Source organism: Pecten maximus, chromosome 9 (assembly GCF_902652985.1).
Source record: "Pecten maximus chromosome 9, xPecMax1.1, whole genome shotgun sequence".
Taxonomy (NCBI): domain Eukaryota; kingdom Metazoa; phylum Mollusca; class Bivalvia; order Pectinida; family Pectinidae; genus Pecten; species Pecten maximus.
The window spans coordinates 234,008-257,671 of NC_047023.1; the positions used below are offsets into that span (position 1 = coordinate 234,008).

The 23,664-nt window shown below is 36.4% G+C and overlaps 1 protein-coding gene across 1 annotated transcript in view; it reads right to left on the minus strand.

The window, feature by feature from the left end:
• LOC117334765 (acetylcholine receptor subunit alpha-1-A-like) overlaps positions 1 to 23,664 on the minus strand; it is a 175,588-nt gene that overhangs the window by 57,642 nt on the left and 94,282 nt on the right. The window contains exon 2 of the mRNA XM_033894566.1: positions 16,338 to 16,382. Within this exon, the coding sequence (XP_033750457.1) occupies positions 16,338 to 16,382 (45 nt within the window). The remainder of the gene's footprint in view (positions 1 to 16,337; positions 16,383 to 23,664) is intronic.

Genomic DNA, 23,664 nt, shown 5'->3' on the forward strand with positions numbered 1-23,664 from the left:
CATAACAGTACTGACAACACTGTTACACATTGTATGGTGTCACCGTGTCAACATAACAGTACTGACAACACTGTAACACATTGTATGATATCACCGTGTCAACATAACAGTACCGACAACACTGTTACACATTGTATGGTGTCACCGTGTCAACATAATAGTACTGACAACACTGTAACACATTGTATGGTGTCACCGTGTCAACATAACAGTACCGACAACACTGTTACACATTGTATGGTGTCACCGTGTCAACATAACAGTACTGACAACACTGTAACACATTGTATGGTGTCACCGTGTCAACATAACAGTACCGACAACACTGTACTACATTGTATGGTGTCACCGTGTCAGTATAACAGTACTGACAACACTGTAACACATTGTATGATATCACCGCGTCAATATAACAGTACCGACAACACTGTAACACATTGTATGATATCACCGTGTCAACATAACAGTACCGACAACACTGTTACACATTGTATGGTGTCACCGTGTCAACATAACAGTACTGACAACACTGTTACACATTGTATGGTGTCACCGTGTCAACATAACAGTACTGACAACACTGTAACACATTGTATGGTGTCACCGTGTCAACATAACAGTACTGACAACACTGTAACACATTGTATGGTGTCACCGTGTCAGTATAACAGTACTGACAACACTGTAACACATTGTATGATATCACCGTGTCAATATAACAGTACCGACAACACTGTAACACATTGTATGATATCACCGTGTCAACATAACAGTACTGACAACACTGTAACACATTGTATGGTGTCACCGTGTCAGTATAACAGTACTGACAACACTGTAACACATTGTATGATATCACCGTGTCAACATAACAGTACCGACAACACTGTTACACATTGTATGGTGTCACCGTGTCAACATAACAGTACTAACACCACTGTAACACATTGTATGATATCACCGTGTCAATATAACAGTACCGACAACACTGTAACACATTGTATGGTGTCACCGTGTCAACATAACAGTACCGACAACACTGTAACACATTGTATGGTGTCACCGTGTCAACATAACAGTACCGACAACACTGTAACACATTGTATGGTGTCACCGTGTCAACATAACAGTACTGACAACACTGTAACACATTGTATGGTGTCAAGGGGTCAACATAGCAGTACTGACAACACTGTAACACATTGTATGGTGTCACCGTGTCAACATAACAGTACCGACAACACTGTAACACATTGTATGGTGTCACCGTGTCAACATAACAGTACCGACGACACTGTAACACATTGTATGGTGTCACCGTGTCAACATAACAGTACCGACAACACTGTAACACATTGTATGGTGTCACCGTGTCAGTATAACAGTACCGACAACACTGTAACACATTGTATGATATCACCGTGTCAGTATAACAGTACTGACAACACTGTAACACATTGTATGGTGTCACCGTGTCAGTATAACAGTACTGACAACACTGTAACACATTGTATGGTGTCACCGTGTCAGTATAACAGTACTGACAACACTGTAACACATTGTATGGTGTCACCGTGTCAACATAACAGTACCGACAACACTGTAACACATTGTATGATATCACCGTGTCAATATAACAGTACCGACAACACTGTTACACATTGTATGATATCACCGTGTCAATATAACAGTACTGACAACACTGTAACACATTGTATGGTGTCACCGTGTCAGTATAACAGTACCGACAACACTGTAACACATTGTATGATATCACCGTGTCAACATAACAGTACCGACAACACTGTAACACATTGTATGGTGTCACCGTGTCAATATAACAGTACCGACAACACTGTAACACATTGTATGGTGTCACCGTGTCAACATAACAGTACTGACAACACTGTAACACATTGTATGGTGTCACCGTGTCAACATAACAGTACCGACAACACTGTAAAACATTGTATGGTGTCACCGTGTCAATATAACAGTACCGACAACACTGTAACACATTGTATGGTGTCACCGTGTCAGTATAACAGTACCGACAACACTGTACCACATTGTATGGTGTCACCGTGTCAGTATAACTGTACCGACAACACTGTAACACATTGTATGGTGTCACCGTGTCAATATAACAGTACTGACAACACTGTAACACATTGTATGGTGTCAAGGGGTCAACATAGCAGTACTGACAACACTGTAACACATTGTATGGTGTCACCGTGTCAACATAACAGTACCGACAACACTGTAACACATTGTATGGTGTCACCGTGTCAACATAACAGTACCGACGACACTGTAACACATTGTATGGTGTCACCGTGTCAACATAACAGTACCGACAACACTGTAACACATTGTATGGTGTCACCGTGTCAGTATAACAGTACCGACAACACTGTAACACATTGTATGATATCACCGTGTCAGTATAACAGTACTGACAACACTGTAACACATTGTATGGTGTCACCGTGTCAGTATAACAGTACTGACAACACTGTAACACATTGTATGGTGTCACCGTGTCAGTATAACAGTACTGACAACACTGTAACACATTGTATGGTGTCACCGTGTCAACATAACAGTACCGACAACACTGTAACACATTGTATGATATCACCGTGTCAATATAACAGTACCGACAACACTGTTACACATTGTATGATATCACCGTGTCAATATAACAGTACTGACAACACTGTAACACATTGTATGGTGTCACCGTGTCAGTATAACAGTACCGACAACACTGTAACACATTGTATGATATCACCGTGTCAACATAACAGTACCGACAACACTGTAACACATTGTATGGTGTCACCGTGTCAATATAACAGTACCGACAACACTGTAACACATTGTATGGTGTCACCGTGTCAACATAACAGTACTGACAACACTGTAACACATTGTATGGTGTCACCGTGTCAACATAACAGTACCGACAACACTGTAAAACATTGTATGGTGTCACCGTGTCAATATAACAGTACCGACAACACTGTAACACATTGTATGGTGTCACCGTGTCAGTATAACAGTACCGACAACACTGTACCACATTGTATGGTGTCACCGTGTCAGTATAACTGTACCGACAACACTGTAACACATTGTATGGTGTCACCGTGTCAATATAACAGTACTGACAACACTGTAACACATTGTATGGTGTCACCGTGTCAGTATAACAGTACCGACAACACTGTAACACATTGTATGGTGTCACCGTGTCAGTATAACAGTACCGACAACACTGTAACACATTGTATGGTGTCACCGTGTCAGTATAACAGTACCGACAACACTGTAACACATTGTATGGTGTCACCGTGTCAGTATAACAGTACCGACAACACTGTAACACATTGTATGATATCACCGTGTCAGTATAACAGTACTGACAACACTGTAACACATTGTATGATATCACCGTGTCAGTATAACAGTACTGACAACACTGTAACACATTGTATGGTATCACCGTGTCAACATAACAGTACTGACAACACTGTAACACATTGTATGGTGTCACCGTGTCAGTATAACAGTACTGACAACACTGTAACACATTGTATGGTGTCACCGTGTCAACATAACAGTACCGACAACACTGTAACACATTGTATGATATCACCGTGTCAATATAACAGTACCGACAACACTGTAACACATTGTATGGTGTCACCGTGTCAGTATAACAGTACCGACAACACTGTAACACATTGTATGGTGTCACTGTGTCAACATAACAGTACTGACAACACTGTAACACATTGTATGGTGTCACCGTGTCAACATAACAGTACTGACAACACTGTTACACATTGTATGATATCACCGTGTCAACATAACAGTACCGACAACACTGTAACACATTGTATGGTGTCACCGTGTCAACATAACAGTACCGACAACACTGTAACACATTGTATGGTGTCACCGTGTCAGTATAACAGTACCGACAACACTGTAACACATTGTATGGTATCACCGTGTCAACATAACAGTACTGACAACACTGTAACACATTGTATGATATCACCGTGTCAATATAACAGTACCGACAACACTGTACCACATTGTATGGTGTCACCGTGTCAGTATAACTGTACCGACAACACTGTAACACATTGTATGGTGTCACCGTGTCCATATAACAGTACCGACAACACTGTAACACATTGTATGGTGTCACCGTGTCCATATAACAGTACCGACAACACTGTAACACATTGTATGGTGTCACCGTGTCCATATAACAGAACAGACGACAGCACTCTCATACATAATGTGGTGCCGGTGTCAATATAGAAACATAAATTCACTGTAGCATGAGTATTTATCTCCAGATACTCGACACTATGTACCGGATATTAGGGCCTGTTTTGCGCCCAGATTTTTTATAGATTGTGTTAATACGCCCGTGTATCAAACGTTGACATGTGGGTATTACTGTCTTGCCTCCCTGTACTCGACCACTTGGCAGAGTGCAGCGTTCCTGTTTGACCAATTCTAACGACATACAGTTTAAAATCTGGTGATACTATCATGTATATTAAGTAAAATCTTAATATCATAAAAATCCTTTACATTTTAGAGGAATTGTAATTTCTTACAGTTCCGTTCAAACGTGAAATTAAATGAGTGTTTTAAAATACCCGAATCCGTGGATTTACCAATATTGTTTAATACCCAGCTTTCTAGTTGAAATATTAAATTTCAAATTGTGAAATTAAAAAGACTGTTTGAATGTGTTCGGCAAATCTAGTTGCGATAGGGTGTTTCCGCGGGCAGGAGAATCACTTGGAATGCTGCCTACTGTCATATGCCCTGGCCGTCTAGAGAACTCAGACTACGAAATCAATAGCAGGAATCATCCAACATATTGGATTCTATTTTCAATTCATTGTGCCGAAGCATTTCAATTAAAGAGTACGGAACTATATTTCTACACACGTAATCTGGTATACCTTCCAACTAAATCAATTATATATGTGAGCAACAGGATGGATTCCTCGGCATAGCTCAGCCCTATTTGGATAGTGGTGGAATTGTCGCTTACTATGTATTTTGTATATTGGAGCAATGTGTAGTTTTGTGTCTTCGTCAAATGTTACATTAAACCCTTACTAGTAACATGAGTGTTCAGATTCTATCGTATGTACCCATGTCTAAGTAATTATCAATCTCAAATCTCAAATATATCAACATCTTCTATAAATCATCGCCGAAATGTGAATGTCCGCTATCACAATATCAATCATCCTGAAATATCCACATCAGATAATAATCATTAACCCTTGTCACCATATAGTTATCATTAACTCTCGTCACCATATAGTTATCATTAACTTTCGTGACCATATAGTTATCATTAACTTTCGTCATTATATAGTCATCATTAACTTTCGTGGCCATATAGTTATCATTAACTCTCGTCACCATATAGTTATCATTAACTCTAGTCACCATATAGTTATCATTAACTTTCGTGACCATATAGTTATCATTAACTCTCGTCAAAATATAGTTATCATTAACTCTCGTCACCATATAGTTATCATTAACTTTCGTCACCATATAGTTATCATTAACTTTCGTCACCGAATAGTTATCATTAACTCTCGTCACCATATAGTTATCATTAACCCTTGTCACCATATAGTTATCATTTATTCTCGTCATCATATAGTTATCATTAACTCTCGTCACCATAAAGTTATCATTAACCCTCGTCACCATATAGTTATCATTAACTCTCGTCATTATATAGTTATCATTAACTCTCGTCATCATATAGTTATCATTAACTCTCGTCATTATATAGTTATCATTAACTCTCGTCACCATATAGTTATCATTAACTCTCGTCACCATATAGTTATCATTAACTCTCGTCACCATATAGTTATCATTAACTCTCGTCATCATATAGTTATCATTAACTCTCGTCATTATATAGTTATCATTAACTCTCGTCATTATATAGTTATCATTAACTCTCGTCACCATATAGTTATCATTAACTCTCGTCATCATATAGTTATCATTAACTTTCGTCACCATACAGTTATCATTAACTCTCGTCATCATATAGTTATCATTAACCCTCGTCACCATATAGTCATCATTAACCCTTGTCACCATATAGTCATCATTAACCCTTGTCACCATATAGTTATCATTAACCCTTGTCACCATATAGTTATCATTAACTCTCGTCACCATATAGTCATCATTAACTCTCGTCACCATATAGTTATCATTAACTCTCGTCACTATATAGTCATCATTAACTCTCGTCACCATAAAGTTATCATTAACTCTCGTCATCATATAGTTATCATTAACTCTCGTCACCATATAGTTATCATTAACTCTCGTCACCATATAGTTATCATTAACCCTCGTCATCATACAGTCATCATTAACTCTCGTCACTATATAGTCATCATTAACTCTCGTCACTATATAGTCATCATTAACTCTCGTCACCATAAAGTTATCATTAACTCTCGTCACTATATAGTCATCATTAACTCTCGTCACTATATAGTCATCATTAACACTCGTCATCATATATTTATCATTAACTCTCGTTACCATATAGTTATCATTAACCCATGTCACCATATAGTTATCATTAACTCTCGTCACCATAAAGTTATCATTAACTCTCGTCATTATATAGTTATCATTAACTCTCGTCATCATATAGTTATCATTAACTCTCGTCACCATAAAGTTATCATTAACTCTCGTCATTATATAGTGATCATTAACTCTCGTCATCATATAGTGATCATTAACTCTCGTCATCATATAGTGATCATTAACTCTCGTCACCATAAAGTTATCATTAACTCTCGTCATTATATAGTTATCATTAACTCTCGTCATCATATAGTTATCATTAACTCTCGTCATTATATAGTCATCATTAACCCTTGTCACCATATAGTTATCATTAACTCTCGTCACCATATAGTTATCATTAACTCTCGTCACCATATAGTGATCATTAACCCTCGTCACCATAAAGTTATCATTAACTCTCGTCACCATAAAGTTATCATTAACCCTCGTCACCATAAAGTTATCATTAACCCTCGTCATCATATAGTTATCATTAACTCTCGTCACCATAAAGTCATCATTAACCCTCGTCATCATATAGTTATCATTAACCCTTGTCACCATACAGTTATCATTAACTCTCGTCACCATATAGTTATCATTAACTCTCGTCACCATAAAGTTATCATTAACCCTCGTCATTATATAGTTATCATTAACTCTCGTCACCATATAGTTATCATTAACTCTCGTCACCATAAAGTTATCATTAACTCTCGTCACCATATAGTTATCATTAACTCTCGTCACCATAAAGTTATCATTAACCCTCGTCATCATATAGTTATCATTAACTCTCGTCACCATATAGTTATCATTAACTCTCGTCATCATATAGTTATCATTAACCCTCGTCATCATATAGTTATCATTAACCCTCGTCACCATATAGTTATCATTAACCTTCGTCATTATATAGTTATCATTAACTCTCGTCACCATAAAGTTATCATTAACCCTCGTCATCATATAGTTATCATTAACTCTCGTCACCATAAAGTCATCATTAACCCTCGTCATCATATAGTTATCATTAACCCTTGTCACCATACAGTTATCATTAACTCTCGTCACCATATAGTTATCATTAACTCTCGTCACCATAAAGTTATCATTAACCCTCGTCATTATATAGTTATCATGAACTCTCGTCACCATAAAGTTATCATTAACCCTCGTCATTATATAGTTATCATTAACTCTCGTCACCATAAAGTTATCATTAACCCTCGTCATCATATAGTTATCATTAACTCTCGTCACCATCAAGTCATCATTAACTCTTGTCATCATATAGTTATCATTAACTCTCGTCATCATATAGTTATCATTAACTCTCGTCATCATATAGTTATCATTAACTCTCGTCACCATATAGTTATCATTAACTCTCGTCACCATATAGTTATCATTAACTCTCGTCACCATATAGTCATCATTAACCCTTGTCACCATATAGTTATCATTAACTCTCGTCACCATATAGTTATCATTAACTCTCGTCACCATATAGTTATCATTAACTCTCGTCACCATATAGTTATCATTAACTCTCGTCACCATATAGTTATCATTAACTCTCGTCACCATATAGTTATCATTAACTCTCGTCACCATATAGTTATCATTAACTCTCGTCACCATATAGTTATCATTAACTCTCGTTACCATATAGTTATCATTAACTCTCGTCATCATATAGTTATCATGAACTCTCGTCACCATATAGTTATCATTAACTCTCGTCACCATATAGTTATCATTAACTCTCGTTACCATATAGTTATCATTAACTCTCGTCATTATATAGTTATCATTAACTCTCGTTACCATATAGTTATCATTAACTCTCGTCACCATATAGTTATCATTAACCCTCGTCACCATATAGTTATCATTAACTCTCGTCACCATATAGTTATCATTAACTCTCGTCACCATATAGTTATCATTAACTCTCGTTACCATATAGTTATCATTAACTCTCGTCATCATATAGTTATCATGAACTCTCGTCACCATATAGTTATCATTAACTCTCGTCACCATATAGTTATCATTAACTCTCGTTACCATATAGTTATCGTTAACTCTCGTCATCATATAGTTATCATGAACTCTCGTCACCATATAGTTATCATTAACTCTCGTCACCATAAAGTTATCATTAACCCTCGTCATCATATAGTGATCATTAACTCTCGTCACCATAAAGTTATCATTAACTCTCGCCACCATCAAGTTATCATTAACTCTCGTCATCATATAGTTATCTTTAACCCTCGTCATCATATAGTGATCATTAACTCTCGTCACCATGAAGTTATCATTAACTCTCGTCACCATATAGTTATCATTAACTCTCATCACCATATAGTTATCATTAACTCTCGTCATCATATAGTTATCATTAACTCTCGTCATCATATAGTTATCATTAACTCTCGTCACCATATAGTCATAATTAACTCTCGTCACCATATAGTTATCATTAACTCTCGTCACCATATAGTTATCATTAACTCTCGTCATCATATAGTTATCATTAACTCTCGTCACCATATAGTCATAATTAACTCTCGTCACCATATAGTTATCATTAAGTTTCGTCATTATATAGTCATCATTAACTTTCGTGGCCATATAGTTATCATTAACTCTCGTCACCATATAGTTATCATTAACTCTCGTCACTATATAGTCATCATTAACCCTTGTCACCATATAGTTATCATTAACTTTCGTGGCCATATAGTTATCATTAACTCTCGTCACCATATAGTTATCATTAACTCTCGTCACTATATAGTCATCATTAACCCTTGTCACCATATAGTTATCATTAACTCTCGTCACCATATAGTTATCATTAACTCTCGTCACCATATAGTTATCATTAACTCTCGTCATCATATAGTGATCATTAACTCTCGTCACCATAAAGTTATCATTAACTCTCGTCATCATATAGTTATCATTAACTCTCGTCACCATATAGTTATCATTAACTCTCATCACCATATAGTTATCATTAACTCTCGTCATCATATAGTCATCATTAACTCTCGTCACCATATAGTTATCATTAACTCTCGTCATCATATAGTTATCATTAACCCATGTCACCATATAGTTATCATTAACCCATGTCACCATATAGTTATCATTAACTTTCGTCACCATATAGTTATCATTAACTCTCGTCACCATATAATTTTCATTAACTCTCGTCACCATATAGTTATCATTAACTCTCGTCACCATATAGTTATCATTAACTCTCGTCACCATAAAGTTATCATTAACCCTCGTCATTATATAGTTATCATTAACTCTCGTCACCATAAAGTTATCATTAACCCTCGTCATTATATAGTTATCATTAACTCTCGTCACCATAAAGTTATCATTAACCCTCGTCATCATATAGTTATCATTAACTCTCGTCATCATATAGTTATCATTAACTCTCGTCACCATATAGTCATCATTAACCCTTGTCACCATATAGTTATCATTAACTCTCGTCATCATATAGTTATCATTAACTTTCGTCACCATATAGTTATCATTAACTTTCGTCATCATATAGTTATCATTAACTCTCGTCATTATATAGTTATCATTAACTCTCGTCACCATATAGTTATTATTAACTCTCGTCACCATATAGTTATCATTAACTCTCGTCATCATATAGTTATCATTAACTCTCGTCATCATATAGTCATCATTAACTCTCGTCACCATATAGTCATCATTAACCCATGTCACCATATAGTTATCATTAACCCATGTCACCATATAGTTATCATTAACTCTCGTCACCATATAGTTATCATTAACTCTCGTCACCATAAAGTTATCATTAACCCTCGTCATCATATAGTTATCATTAACTCTCGTCACCATAAAGTAATCATTAACTCTCGTCATCATATAGTGATCATTAACTCTCGTCACCATAAAGTTATCATTAACTCTCGTCATCATATAGTTATCATTAACTCTCGTCACCATAAAGTAATCATTAACTCTCGTCATTATATAGTTATCATTAACCCTTGTCACCATACAGTTATCATTAACTCTCGTCACCATATAGTTATCATTAACTCTCGTCACCATAAAGTTATCATTAACCCTCGTCATTATATAGTTATCATTAACTCTCGTCACCATAAAGTTATCATTAACCCTCGTCATTATATAGTTATCATTAACTCTCGTCACCATAAAGTTATCATTAACCCTCGTCATCATATAGTTATCATTAACTCTCGTCATCATATAGTTATCATTAACTCTCGTCACCATATAGTCATCATTAACCCTTGTCACCATATAGTTATCATTAACTCTCGTCACCATATAGTTATCATTAACTCTCGTCACCATATAGTTATCATTAACTCTCGTCACCATATAGTTATCATTAACTCTCGTCACCATATAGTTATCATTAACTCTCGTTATCATATAGTTATCATTAACTCTCGTCATCATATAGTTATTATGAACTCTCGTCACCATATAGTTATCATTAACTCTCGTCACCATATAGTTATCATTAACTCTCGTTACCATATAGTTATCATTAACTCTCGTCATCATATAGTTATCATGAACTCTCGTCACCATATAGTTATCATTAACTCTCGTCATCATATAGTTATCATTAACTCTCGTCACCATATAGTTATCATTAACTCTCGTCATCATATAGTTATCATTAACTTTCGTCATCATATAGTTATCATTTACTCTCGTCATCATATAGTTATCATTAACTCTCGTCATTATATAGTCATCATTAACCCTTGTCACCATATAGTTATCATTAACCTCGTCACCATATAGTTATCATTAACCCTTGTCACCATATAGTTATCATTAACTCTCGTCATCATATAGTTATCATTAACTCTCGTCACCATATAGTTATCATTAACTCTCGTCACCATATAGTTATCATTAACTCTCGTCACCATATAGTTATCATTAACTCTCGTCACCATATAGTTATCATTAACTCTCGTCACCATATAGTTATCATTAACTCTCGTCATCATATAGTTATCATTAACTCTCGTCACCATATAGTTATCATTAACTCTCGTCACCATATAGTTATCATTAACTCTCGTCACCATATAGTTATCATTAACTCTCGTCATTATATAGTTATCATTAACTCTCGTCACCATATAGTCATAATTAACTCTCGTCACCATATAGTCATAATTAACTCTCGTCACCATATAGTTATCATTAACTCTCGTCACCATATAGTTATCATTAACTCTCGTCATTATATAGTTATCATTAACTCTCGTCACCATATAGTCATAATTAACTCTCGTCACCATATAGTCATAATTAACTCTCGTCACCATATAGTCATCATTAACTCTCGTCACCATATAGTTATCATTAACTCTCGTCACCATATAGTTATCATTAACTCTCGTCATCATATAGTTATCATTAACTCTCGTCACCATATAGTCATAATTAACTCTCGTCACCATATAGTTATCATTAACTCTTGTCACCATATAGTCATCATTAACCCTTGTCACCATATAGTGATCATTAACTCTCGTCACCATAGAGTTATCATTAACTCTCGTCACCATATAGTTATCATTAACTCTCGTCACCATATAGTTATCATCAACTCTCGTCACCATATAGTTATCATTAACTCTCGTCACCATATAGTGATAATTTACTCCACTACCATTGACTTTACTACTCCCACCAAGATAAGTTATTGTCTCTAACGTTCAGTCACATACATGTATAAATCCCACATCCACTCGCCAACTTGCATGCTGTCTACATGGATTTAGGACTTGCTCGCACCAACAATTTTTTGACATTAAATGAAGGAAATTTGGAAGAAGGGGATACATTCTAGTCAGACTGGAATTAAATGTAAAAAGGATTCTGACGAGAGAGGGGTGCGAATACGCAAGAGGGAGCGGTCAATGTGTTATCACACCTCAGTTATTACAGATGGTAGCGTATCCAGTCTCCTGTTGACGTCTTTGCAATCCGCCTTGGTCTAATGGGCATGTTTCGGTCTGGGTGTCGATACTTCTGACTAAACGTCATATAAAACAAATACTTGTCTGCTTTGAGAATAGTATTAACGCGATGCCTATTACAGATGTTATCTTAAATAAAGGAACTTATTTTATATTCATATACACGCTGAAATATTCAATGGTAAATATTGTGTTTTGTTATGTATATTATAGACAATTTGACAGGTGAAACAAACTGATTACATTGATTAATAAGATAACTGAGGTTTCAGCAGCTTTTAGAGATATGATCAATACCGAAACACACAATGCTTTTCATATCAGTGTTAGGGACCGATTGCTTATCTGTCTGGAGATAACAATATTCTATACCCTAATGCCAGAATTAAACGATTTATTCCTAATGACACACATTATATAAATCGTATGGGTGACGATTCAGACATGCAAGGCATACAATGTCAGGTAATTTACTACCATCTCAATGGCGCAAAATGACGGGAAATATACTCTTATTTTCATAACCTATAATGACAGGTAATTAAAATATTAAAATTCTGTGGAAAGTCTCTAGTGTTGGTATACAGGGATCACGTGTTGGTCTACAGGGATCACGTGTTGGTCTACAGGGATCACGTGTAACTCTGCAGGGATCACGTGTTGGTCTACAGGGATCACGTGTTGGTCTGCAGGTATTACGTGTTGGTCTACAGGGATCACGTGTTGGTCTACAGGGATCACATGTTGGTCTGCAAAGATCAAGTGTTGGTCTACAGGGATCACGTGTTGGTATGTAGGTATCACGTGTTGGTATGTAGGAATCACGTGTTGGTATGTAGGGATCACGTGTTGGTATCTAGGGATCACGTGTTGGTATGTAGGTATTACGTGTTGGTATGTAGGGATCACGTGTTGGTATGTAGATATTACGTGTTGGTATGTAGGGATCACGTGTTTGGTATGTAGGGATCACGTGTTGGTATGTATGGATCACGTGTTGGTATGTAGGTATTACGTGTTGGTATGTAGGTATTACGTGTTGGTATGTAGGTATTACGTGTTGGTATGTAGGAATTACGTGTTGGTATGTAGGTATTACGTGTTGGTATGTAGGTATTACGTGTTGGTATGTAGGTATTACGTGTTGGTATGTAGGGATCACGTGTTGGTATGTAGGGATCACGTATTGGTATGTAGGTATTACGTGTTGGTATGTAGGTATTACGTGTTGGTATGTAGAGATCACGTGTTGGTATGTAGAGATCACGTGTTGGTATGTAGGGATCACGTGTTGGTATGTAGGGATCACGTGTTGGTATGTAGGTATTACGTGTTTGTATGTAGGTATTACGTGTTGGTATGTAGAGATCACGTGTTGGTATGTAGGTATCACGTGTTGGTATGTAGAGATCACGTGTTGGTATGTAGAGATCACGTGTTGGTATGTAGGGATCACGTGTTGGTATGTAGGTATTACGTGTTGGTATGTAGGGATCACGTGTTGGTATCTAGGGATCACGTGTTGGTATGTAGGTATTACGTGTTGGTATGTAGGGATCACGTGTTGGTATGTAGATATTACGTGTTGGTATGTAGGGATCACGTGTTTGGTATGTAGGGATCACGTGTTGGTATGTATGGATCACGTGTTGGTATGTAGGTATTACGTGTTGGTATGTAGGTATTACGTGTTGGTATGTAGGAATTACGTGTTGGTATGTAGGAATTACGTGTTGGTATGTAGGTATTACGTGTTGGTATGTAGGTATTACGTGTTGGTATGTAGGGATCACGTGTTGGTATGTAGGGATCACGTATTGGTATGTAGGTATTACGTGTTGGTATGTAGGTATTACGTGTTGGTATGTAGAGATCACGTGTTGGTATGTAGAGATCACGTGTTGGTATGTAGGGATCACGTGTTGGTATGTAGGGGTCACGTGTTGGTATGTAGGTATTACGTGTTGGTATGTAGGTATTACGTGTTGGTATGTAGAGATCACGTGTTGGTATGTAGGTATCACGTGTTGGTATGTAGAGATCACGTGTGGGTATGTAGAGATCACGTGTTGGTATGTAGGGATCACGTGTTGGTATGTAGGTATTACGTGTTGGTATGTAGGTATTACGTGTTGGTATGTAGGGATCACGTGTTGGTATGTAGGGATCACGTGTTGGTATGTAGGTATTACGTGTTGGTATGTAGGGATCACGTGTTGGTATGTAGGAATTACGTGTTGGTATGTAGGAATCATGTGTTGGTATGTAGGGATCACGTGTTGGTATGTATGTATCACGTGTTGGTATGTAGGGATCACGTGTTGGTATGTGGGGATCACGTGTTGGTACATTATATGTAGGGATCACGTGTTGGTATGTAGGGTTCACGTGTTGGTCTGTTTTGATCACGTGTTAGTATGTTTGGATCACGTGTTGGTCTGTAGGAATCACGTGTTAGTATGTTTGGATCACGTGTTGGTCTGCAGGGATAACGTTGAAAGTTGGAATGTTCATAAGGGGATGTTCACGGCTTCCGTGATTGTAGTAACACTAAAGAATAAATCATTGAAGTATTGAATCAGACAACATTATGCAATGTACTGCAAAAATTTACTATCTTTTTTTTGCCTCTGAAATGTTCAGTAGTCAATTCATTTCAAATAAACGTCTCATTTATTTGTTGCATTGAGGAGATGCTGATTTATAATAATGCTGTTTTGAGCTCTTACAAGGTTTCAGTTCACATACAGGAGATGTAATCAACTAGCAAATTACTCTATGTCAAAATCTATGGGACGAAATGTGCATTGTTCGTGCTACGGGCGGAGTGAACTATAATAAATAAACTTAATGGAAGGAATCAAACGAAATTATCTTCCCTGACTAATCCATCAGTTATTACCGTAGCGTTCCCGGATCAGAAACGAGGTCCCATAATCTATCGCAATTGCTTCTGAAACCTTATTTTACTTAAAGTAGGTACACGTAATTACACAATTATTCAACATGGACACTTCCTTGATCAAAGCGAGAATAAATTTTGATTGGGTGCAATCATTAGCCCAGATAACAGCCATTTGTTTGACGGTGTGGGCATTTTTTTGTTAGATTAGGTAGAATACATGAAGTCCAAATACGGCATACAAACGACTGTTACAGTACGGAACTCCATAATGATAACAGTCATACAACAGTGTTAAACTAGATTAGGTAAGTAAGGAATGATTTTCCGTATTTATAAACCATAAATAGGGATTTTTCACCGTGTATTTCATATGAAATATTAACTTCATACCCAATTTACCACTGTGGATTTCAAATGGTATACCAACTTCACATCACATATTTTACCGTGGATGTCATGTCAGATATTAACTTCACACCTGATATATTACCGTGGATGCCATGTCAGATATTAACTTCACACCTGATATATTACCGTGGATGCCATGTCAGATATTAACTTCACACCTGATATATTACCGTGGATTTTATAGGAGATGTTACGTATCTTCACACCCATTTAATACCGTGGATTTCATATGAGATATTAACTTCACAACAAATGTGGATATTTAGCTTTGTAACAATAATATAATAATAAAAACATGTACATACCTGTTCAAGCCAGACGTTTGTTGTTAAAACCTGGTTAACCTCGTCCTGCAATTACAGAAAAAAACATCTATTAATAGTCAGGCTTTCGTCATTCTATAACATTCAGCGGCGATATAATTGTTTCTGTCATCTGTAGATACATTTCGTACTTAGTCAAGACTCAACCTCTATTGGGCATCGACATAGTCAGTGTCTGATTAGTTTTTAACACATCGTCATTCGATTTACCTATATAAAAGTAAAATAAAAAGGTCTTCAATATTATCAGCCCCATATGAACATGATGGCATGTCGTCTAAGACATGGATTTATTTTGTCACCTCCCTTACTCACATCTGAGAATATTTCATAATCCGTACTTGACCTAGATTTTTAGGACGCTTGCCAACCCGATAAACAGAAGGAAGACGCTAACTATAGCAGAACCCATGGTCGTATTACCTGTGTACTTACTATAGCGGAACCCATGGTCGTATTATCTGTGTACTAACTATAGCGGAACCCTTGGTCGTATTATCTCTGTACTTACTAATGAGTCTCCATACAAATATAAATATATTCCACCTGTTTCTCAGCAATCTGTTGGAAATTATTGCCACCAAAATCGACGAAAATGTTGTGAACAAGACAATATAATAACTTCACCCTCAGTAGGTTGCCTTTGTCGTGTGGTTAACATAACCCAGTATACCAGTAAATTTCACAGCCATAAATTAGTAAGATTATTGCCTTTGTCGTGTGGTTAACATAACCCAGTATGCCAGTAAATGTCACAACCATAAATTAGTAATGCAGTTTGCCTTTCCAGGGAAAGAAATTTCTCATAATTAACGAATGGGGGCTTTTTTGAGATTGGTAGCATCGAGAGACGTAATGTGTAGCATCTCACTGATGTTGATCTGTAAGATATACTTTTGATAGCAAACTGTACTTCTTTGCTAAGACTGAGCCCGTCTGTGGGCGTCCTCAAGGAATCTAATCCACAAGACTATAACTCCTTGGGGATTTCGTCTATTATGCCGAATTACATATGTACCTTTGGAACAGACATTTACTTGCTACATGTATAGAATAATATATCTGTTATACAAGCGACATATGTCTATTGGAACCTGACAAGTTTCCTTTCCTATCTCATTTAATAAGTTGTCAACTTGTATTTTAAGCCATGCGCAGTTTTAGATAAACGAACTTTATGATTCTAACACTGATTATTTATTTTTGCATTTCATTGTCCTTTTATGAAGCTAATCAAACCCGTAATATACAATCATTGATGTTTACTTGTGGTGATTAGGCTTACGCAGAAATAACAAAGACAAATGTAAACACAACTATAGTATACATGTCCACCACCTCCTTAACAGCTAGGGCGGCACAAAGTCCTCCACATGATTTTATCGACATTCAACTCATTTAATATAACTGTACATAGCGGAAGGTAGCATATCAAAGTGGGTGCAGACTAGAGGAGTAGAGACAGGTCATCCACAAAAGATTATTGGTATACCTGTCTCATTTCGATTGCGTGTAAAGCAACGGTGTGTTAATCAAATGAAACCAAATTTGCTTTTCAGAAAAACATTTTGCGGACTGGCATCAAGTAGAACATTTATATGGTATTTGATGAGCGAACAACCGTGACAAAAAAATGAAGCCCAACTGATTGCAATGATACAGACTTCAAAGACTGTTTGACAAGGTACTTCGCTAAAGAGTTCATACAGACTTTAAAGACTGTATGACAAGGTACTTCGCTAAAGAGTTCATACAGACTTTAAAGACTGTATGACAAGGTACTTCGCTAAAGAGTTCATACAGACTTTAAAGACTGTATGACAAGGTACTTCACTAAAGAGTCCGTACAGACTTTAAAGACTGTATGACAAGGTACTTCGCTAAAGAGTCCGTACAGACTTTAAAGACTGTATGACAAGGTACTTCGCTAAAGAGTCCGTACAGACTTTAAAGACTGTATGACAAGGTACTTCGCTAAAGAGTCCGTACAGACTTTAAAGACTGTATAACAAGATTCTTCGCTAAAGAGTCCGTACAGACTTTAAAGACTGTATGACAAGATTCTTCGCTAAAGAGTCCGTACAGACTTTAAAGACTGTATGACAAGGTACTTCGCTAAAGAGTCCGTACAGACTTTAAAGACTGTATGACAAGGTACTACACTAAAGAGTCCGTACAGACTTTAAAGACTGTATGACAAGATTCTTCGCTAAAGAGTCCGTACAGACTTTAAAGACTGTATGACAAGGTACTTCACTAAAGAGTCCGTACAGACTTTAAAGACTGTATGACAAGGTACTTCACTAAAGAGTTCATACACACTTTAAAGACTGTATTACAAGGTACTTCGTTAAAGAGTTCATACAGACTTTAAAGACTGTATGACAAGGTACTTCACTAAAGAGTCCGTACAGACTTTAAAGACTGTATGACAAGGTACTTCACTAAAGAGTCCGTACAGACTTTAAAGACTGTACGACAAGGTACTTCACTAAAGAGTTCATACAGACTTTAAAGACTGTATGACAAGGTACTTCGTTAAAGAGTTCATACAGACTTTAAAGACTGTATGACAAGGTACTTCACTAAAGAGTCCGTACAGACTTTAAAGACTGTATGACAAGGTACTTCACTAAAGAGTCCGTACAGACTTTAAAGACTGTATGACAAGGTACTTCACTAAAGAGTTCATACACACTTTAAAGACTGTATTACAAGGTACTTCGTTAAAGAGTTCATACAGACTTTAAAGACTGTATGACAAGGTACTTCGTTAAAGAGTTCATACAGACTTTAAAGACTGTATGACAAGGTACTTCGTTAAAGAGTTCATACAGACTTTAAAGACTGTATGACAAGGTACTTCGTTAAAGAGTTCATACAGACTTTAAAGACTGTATGACAAGGTACTTCGTTAAAGAGTTCATACAGACTTTAAAGACTGTATGACAAGGTACTTCGTTAAAGAGTTCATACAGACTTTAAAGACTGTATGACAAGATACTTCGCTAAAGAGTTCATACAGACTTTAAAGACTGTATGACAAGGTACTTCGCTAAAGAGTTCATACAGACTTTAAAGACTGTATGACAAGGTACTTCGTTAAAGAGTTCATACAGACTTTAAAGACTGTATGACAAGGTACTTCGTTAAAGAGTTCATACAGACTTTAAAGACTGTATGACAAGGTACTTCGCTAAAGAGTTCATACAGACTTTAAAGACTGTATGACAAGGTACTTCGTTAAAGAGTTCATACAGACTTTAAAGACTGTATGACAAGGTACTTCGTTAAAGAGTTCATACAGACTTTAAAGACTGTATGACAAGGTACTTCTCTAAAGGGTCCGTACAGACTTTAAAGACTGTATGACAAGGTACTTCGCTAAAGAGTTCATACAGACTTTAAAGACTGTATGACAAGGTACTTCGTTAAAGAGTTCATACAGACTTTAAAGACTGTATGACAAGGTACTTCGTTAAAGAGTTCATACAGACTTTAAAGACTGTATGACAAGGTACTTCGCTAAAGAGTTCATACAGACTTTAAAGACTGTATGACAAGGTACTTCGTTAAAGAGTTCATACAGACTTTAAAGACTGTATGACAAGGTACTTCGTTAAAGAGTTCATACAGACTTTAAAGACTGTATGACAAGGTACTTCTCTAAAGGGTCCGTACAGACTTTAAAGACTGTATGACAAGGTACTTCGCTAAAGAGTTCATACAGACTTTAAAGACTGTATGACAAGGTATTTGCTTAATATTGTGTTAAAGACTGCAAAGACTGTTTAACTTCACTGAAGAATTGTACAAAAGAACAAACAGCAAACTTACGCAAGCGATTTAAATAATTCTACAATTGCATGATTACATAGGTTTTGACTATTTGGTTTTTTATGTACCAACAGGAGACTGTTTTTTTATTTTATTTTTTCAATTAGTGGGCGTGATCTGTGATGAGGGCTATCTATACACGATTGTAAGATGCTATATAGGTGCTTGCCATGTAAACTCCTACACGAGGGTATGTATATCTCTGTCCAAAGAACGCACTCATTATTTATAATTTTCACACCATCTTTAATGGTTAATACTTCGTATGTAACGGGTTACCTCTTTTATAGAAAAATCGCGACTACTCTGTGACATAAACAAGATTACAGATTACTATTTTTGGTAATACAGGAGACAAAAACGTTTTGGAAACACAGAAACGTATTTGCAGATACAGTTATATATCATATTAGTTATATATCATATTACAGTTATTTCTTCCACAATACCCTGTGTTATTCAACTCTCAGACCATCAGTTAATCATTACAGCTGTTGATTAACAATCTGTTTATACCACACGTGGTATAAACTCTGTACGCATTTTGATTGGCTAACACGGTGAACTTTGACCCAAGCTGCAATTGTTATTGACGTCATCAATAATCTAATGACGTCACATCACCGGGTCCCGGACGTCACCGGTACACTTTATTTGCATACGCGAAATTATACTTGGCCACGTTTCCCTTTGATTCAAGCCGATATTATTGTGGTAGAAACAGGTCACACGACTCGAAATTGTTGGATATGGAATTTATTTCACACTCGTAAGTTATTTTTTAAAAGTTGCAAAAAACACTCGCTAAAGCTCGTGTCTTTTGTAACTTTTAAAAAATAACTTACTCGTGTGAAATAAATTCCATATCAAACAACGACCCGTTGTGTAACCTCTATATATCATATTAGTTATATATCATGTTACAGTTATATATCATATTCTCGATGGATTAGCCATAGAGAAACATATTGCAAAAAAAAAAAAAAAAAAAACAACTTATAAGGGACATGGATTTTGTAAGCAAAAAGCAAACTCAATTAATACACTAAGCAGTAAGCTTAATATAGAAAATAATGGTGCACGTTGCCTAAGCGAAATTATGAAGGCAAAAGGTGATGAAGGTATATGAGAGAGACACGTGTGCTTGGGTTACGTCAGTCGATAGATGTAGAACCAGACAAATGCACGCTGTTTGACGTACGTTTTAGTGATCATGCCAAATATATAATTATACACAAAATAAATAACACCCTGGCATATCGATCTGTAGTTCCCAATATAATAACTTACACTACCAAACCATAATTCAATTCAAAACATGATAGAAATAACTAAAGATTCCGAGACAAAATTGGTAAAAAATAATGATAACGTTTTTGAAATTTGACGAGAGCAATGGAGATAACAGGGGTATTTTCCTAAATATTCAAAACATCGAATGACGAGAAACTAAATTTCCAACGTGGTCATTGCCGCACGTTCACATTTCCGAATGAATAGACAGAAAGAGAGTGTTTTCCAAAGCCAGGCCTATCAAGATGCTTTTCTTTTGCAACTTTCTTTTCGTTAATATTGACAGACATCCCAAGTTAAAACAAAGCGTGTATTACATTATCAGGGTATTTTCGCCGCTACAAACTCCTTTCATATAAAAGCTGTTAAGTTTGTATGTAATCTATGACTGCATGTTATGAAATCAGATGCAACTATATATATACATATATATATAAAGGTAAGTGAAAAATCGTGGTGTTTTCAGGAGAATAAACCTACTTCGTTATACTAGATGTATATTCATCTATACAGATGTCGCAAAACACAACTATCTAGTGGTCGTGGATCCCGGAGTAGCATCATTAGGTACTAAAACACGGACATGTGATCAACGAATAGACATAAATGTAGACTTGATGGTTTCTTTCCACGATTTAAATGTACTAAAATTAAGAATTCACACTGTAGATCACTGATTGGTTGGGACTATACACATATTCGCATTGTAGATCACTGATTGGTTGGGACTGTACACATATCCACATTGTAGATCACTGATTGGTTGGGACTATACACATATTCACATTGTAGATCACTGATTGGTTGGGACTATAAACATTTTCAAAATGTAGATCACTGATTGGTTGGGATTGTAAACATTTTCAAAATGTAGATCACTGATTGGTTAGGACGGTAATCATATTCACACTGTAGATCACTGATTGGTTGGGACTGTAAACATATTCACACTGTAAATCCCTGATTAGTTTGGACTGAAACATATTCACACCATAGATCGCCGATTGGTTGGGACTGTAAACATATTCACACCATAGATCGCCGATTGGTTAGGACTGTAAACATATTCACACCATAGATCGCTGATTGGTTAGGACTGTAAACATATTCACACCATAGATCGCTGATTGGTTGGGACTGTAAACATATTCACACCATAGATCGCCGATTGGTTGGGACTGTAAACATATTCACACCATAGATCGCTGATTGGTTGGGACTGTAAACATATTCACAACATAGATCGCTGATTGGTTGGGACTGTAAACATATTCACACCATAGATCGCCGATTGGTTGGGACTATAACCATATCCCATTGAGGTACACAAAGATACGCGAAGACGACAATAAACGAATGCTGGTAAAACTAAACTATTAAATGCTACATACAGTAGGAAGAATTTAGTTGAAGAATAAAACAAAGCCATTGATTTATGTGCTAAACTTTGGTCGAACCGTCTTACGGCCTCTCCCACAACATAGTTCCTTCCCTTATTTTGTGCTACGACCCTGGGAAAAGAATGCGTAAAACTTTTTTTTTCGATTTAAAACAAATGGAATACCAAGATTATTATCAATTCTTGAAATGCTTAACCTTTTATTTCCACTATCTTTCTGTCAATAAACGTTCTAAGACGGACATAAAAAGCTATTCTAATGGACATGTTACATAACTTGTTGAAAGGTTTGCTCGAGAAGACGTCAAAACAATCCGAGTCCTACTACTAAGGCCCCGTCACTAAACTCCGCATGCGGCTTTTGTTCCTGCATATTCACCCGCCAAACAGGAAAGTCAACAGTGATGGTGTCCGTCTCTAGGAAATTTGCTGTGAGAACCAGGAATCTATATTTCTCATTCTCGCAAACAGTGTCAATGTTGCTTACGGGGTAGTTAAAAGAGGATTAGTCAATTGTGCAGGCGTTCCTTACGATACTAACTTTCCTATACGAGATCTCATTTTCCTCAAAGCACACTTTTCATTACTGAAAACAAATACATGATCATAGCTCAAGATGTGTGTTGTTATGTAACACATCGATGGCTATAAACATCCATAACCTCCTACAATGATTTACTAGTAGCTTTGATAAGCATATACGGAAATAATTAAACCAGTTGTTCATTTATGGAATACATTTGCAAATATTCCAATAAAAATGTAACCCTGGCTCCGTTT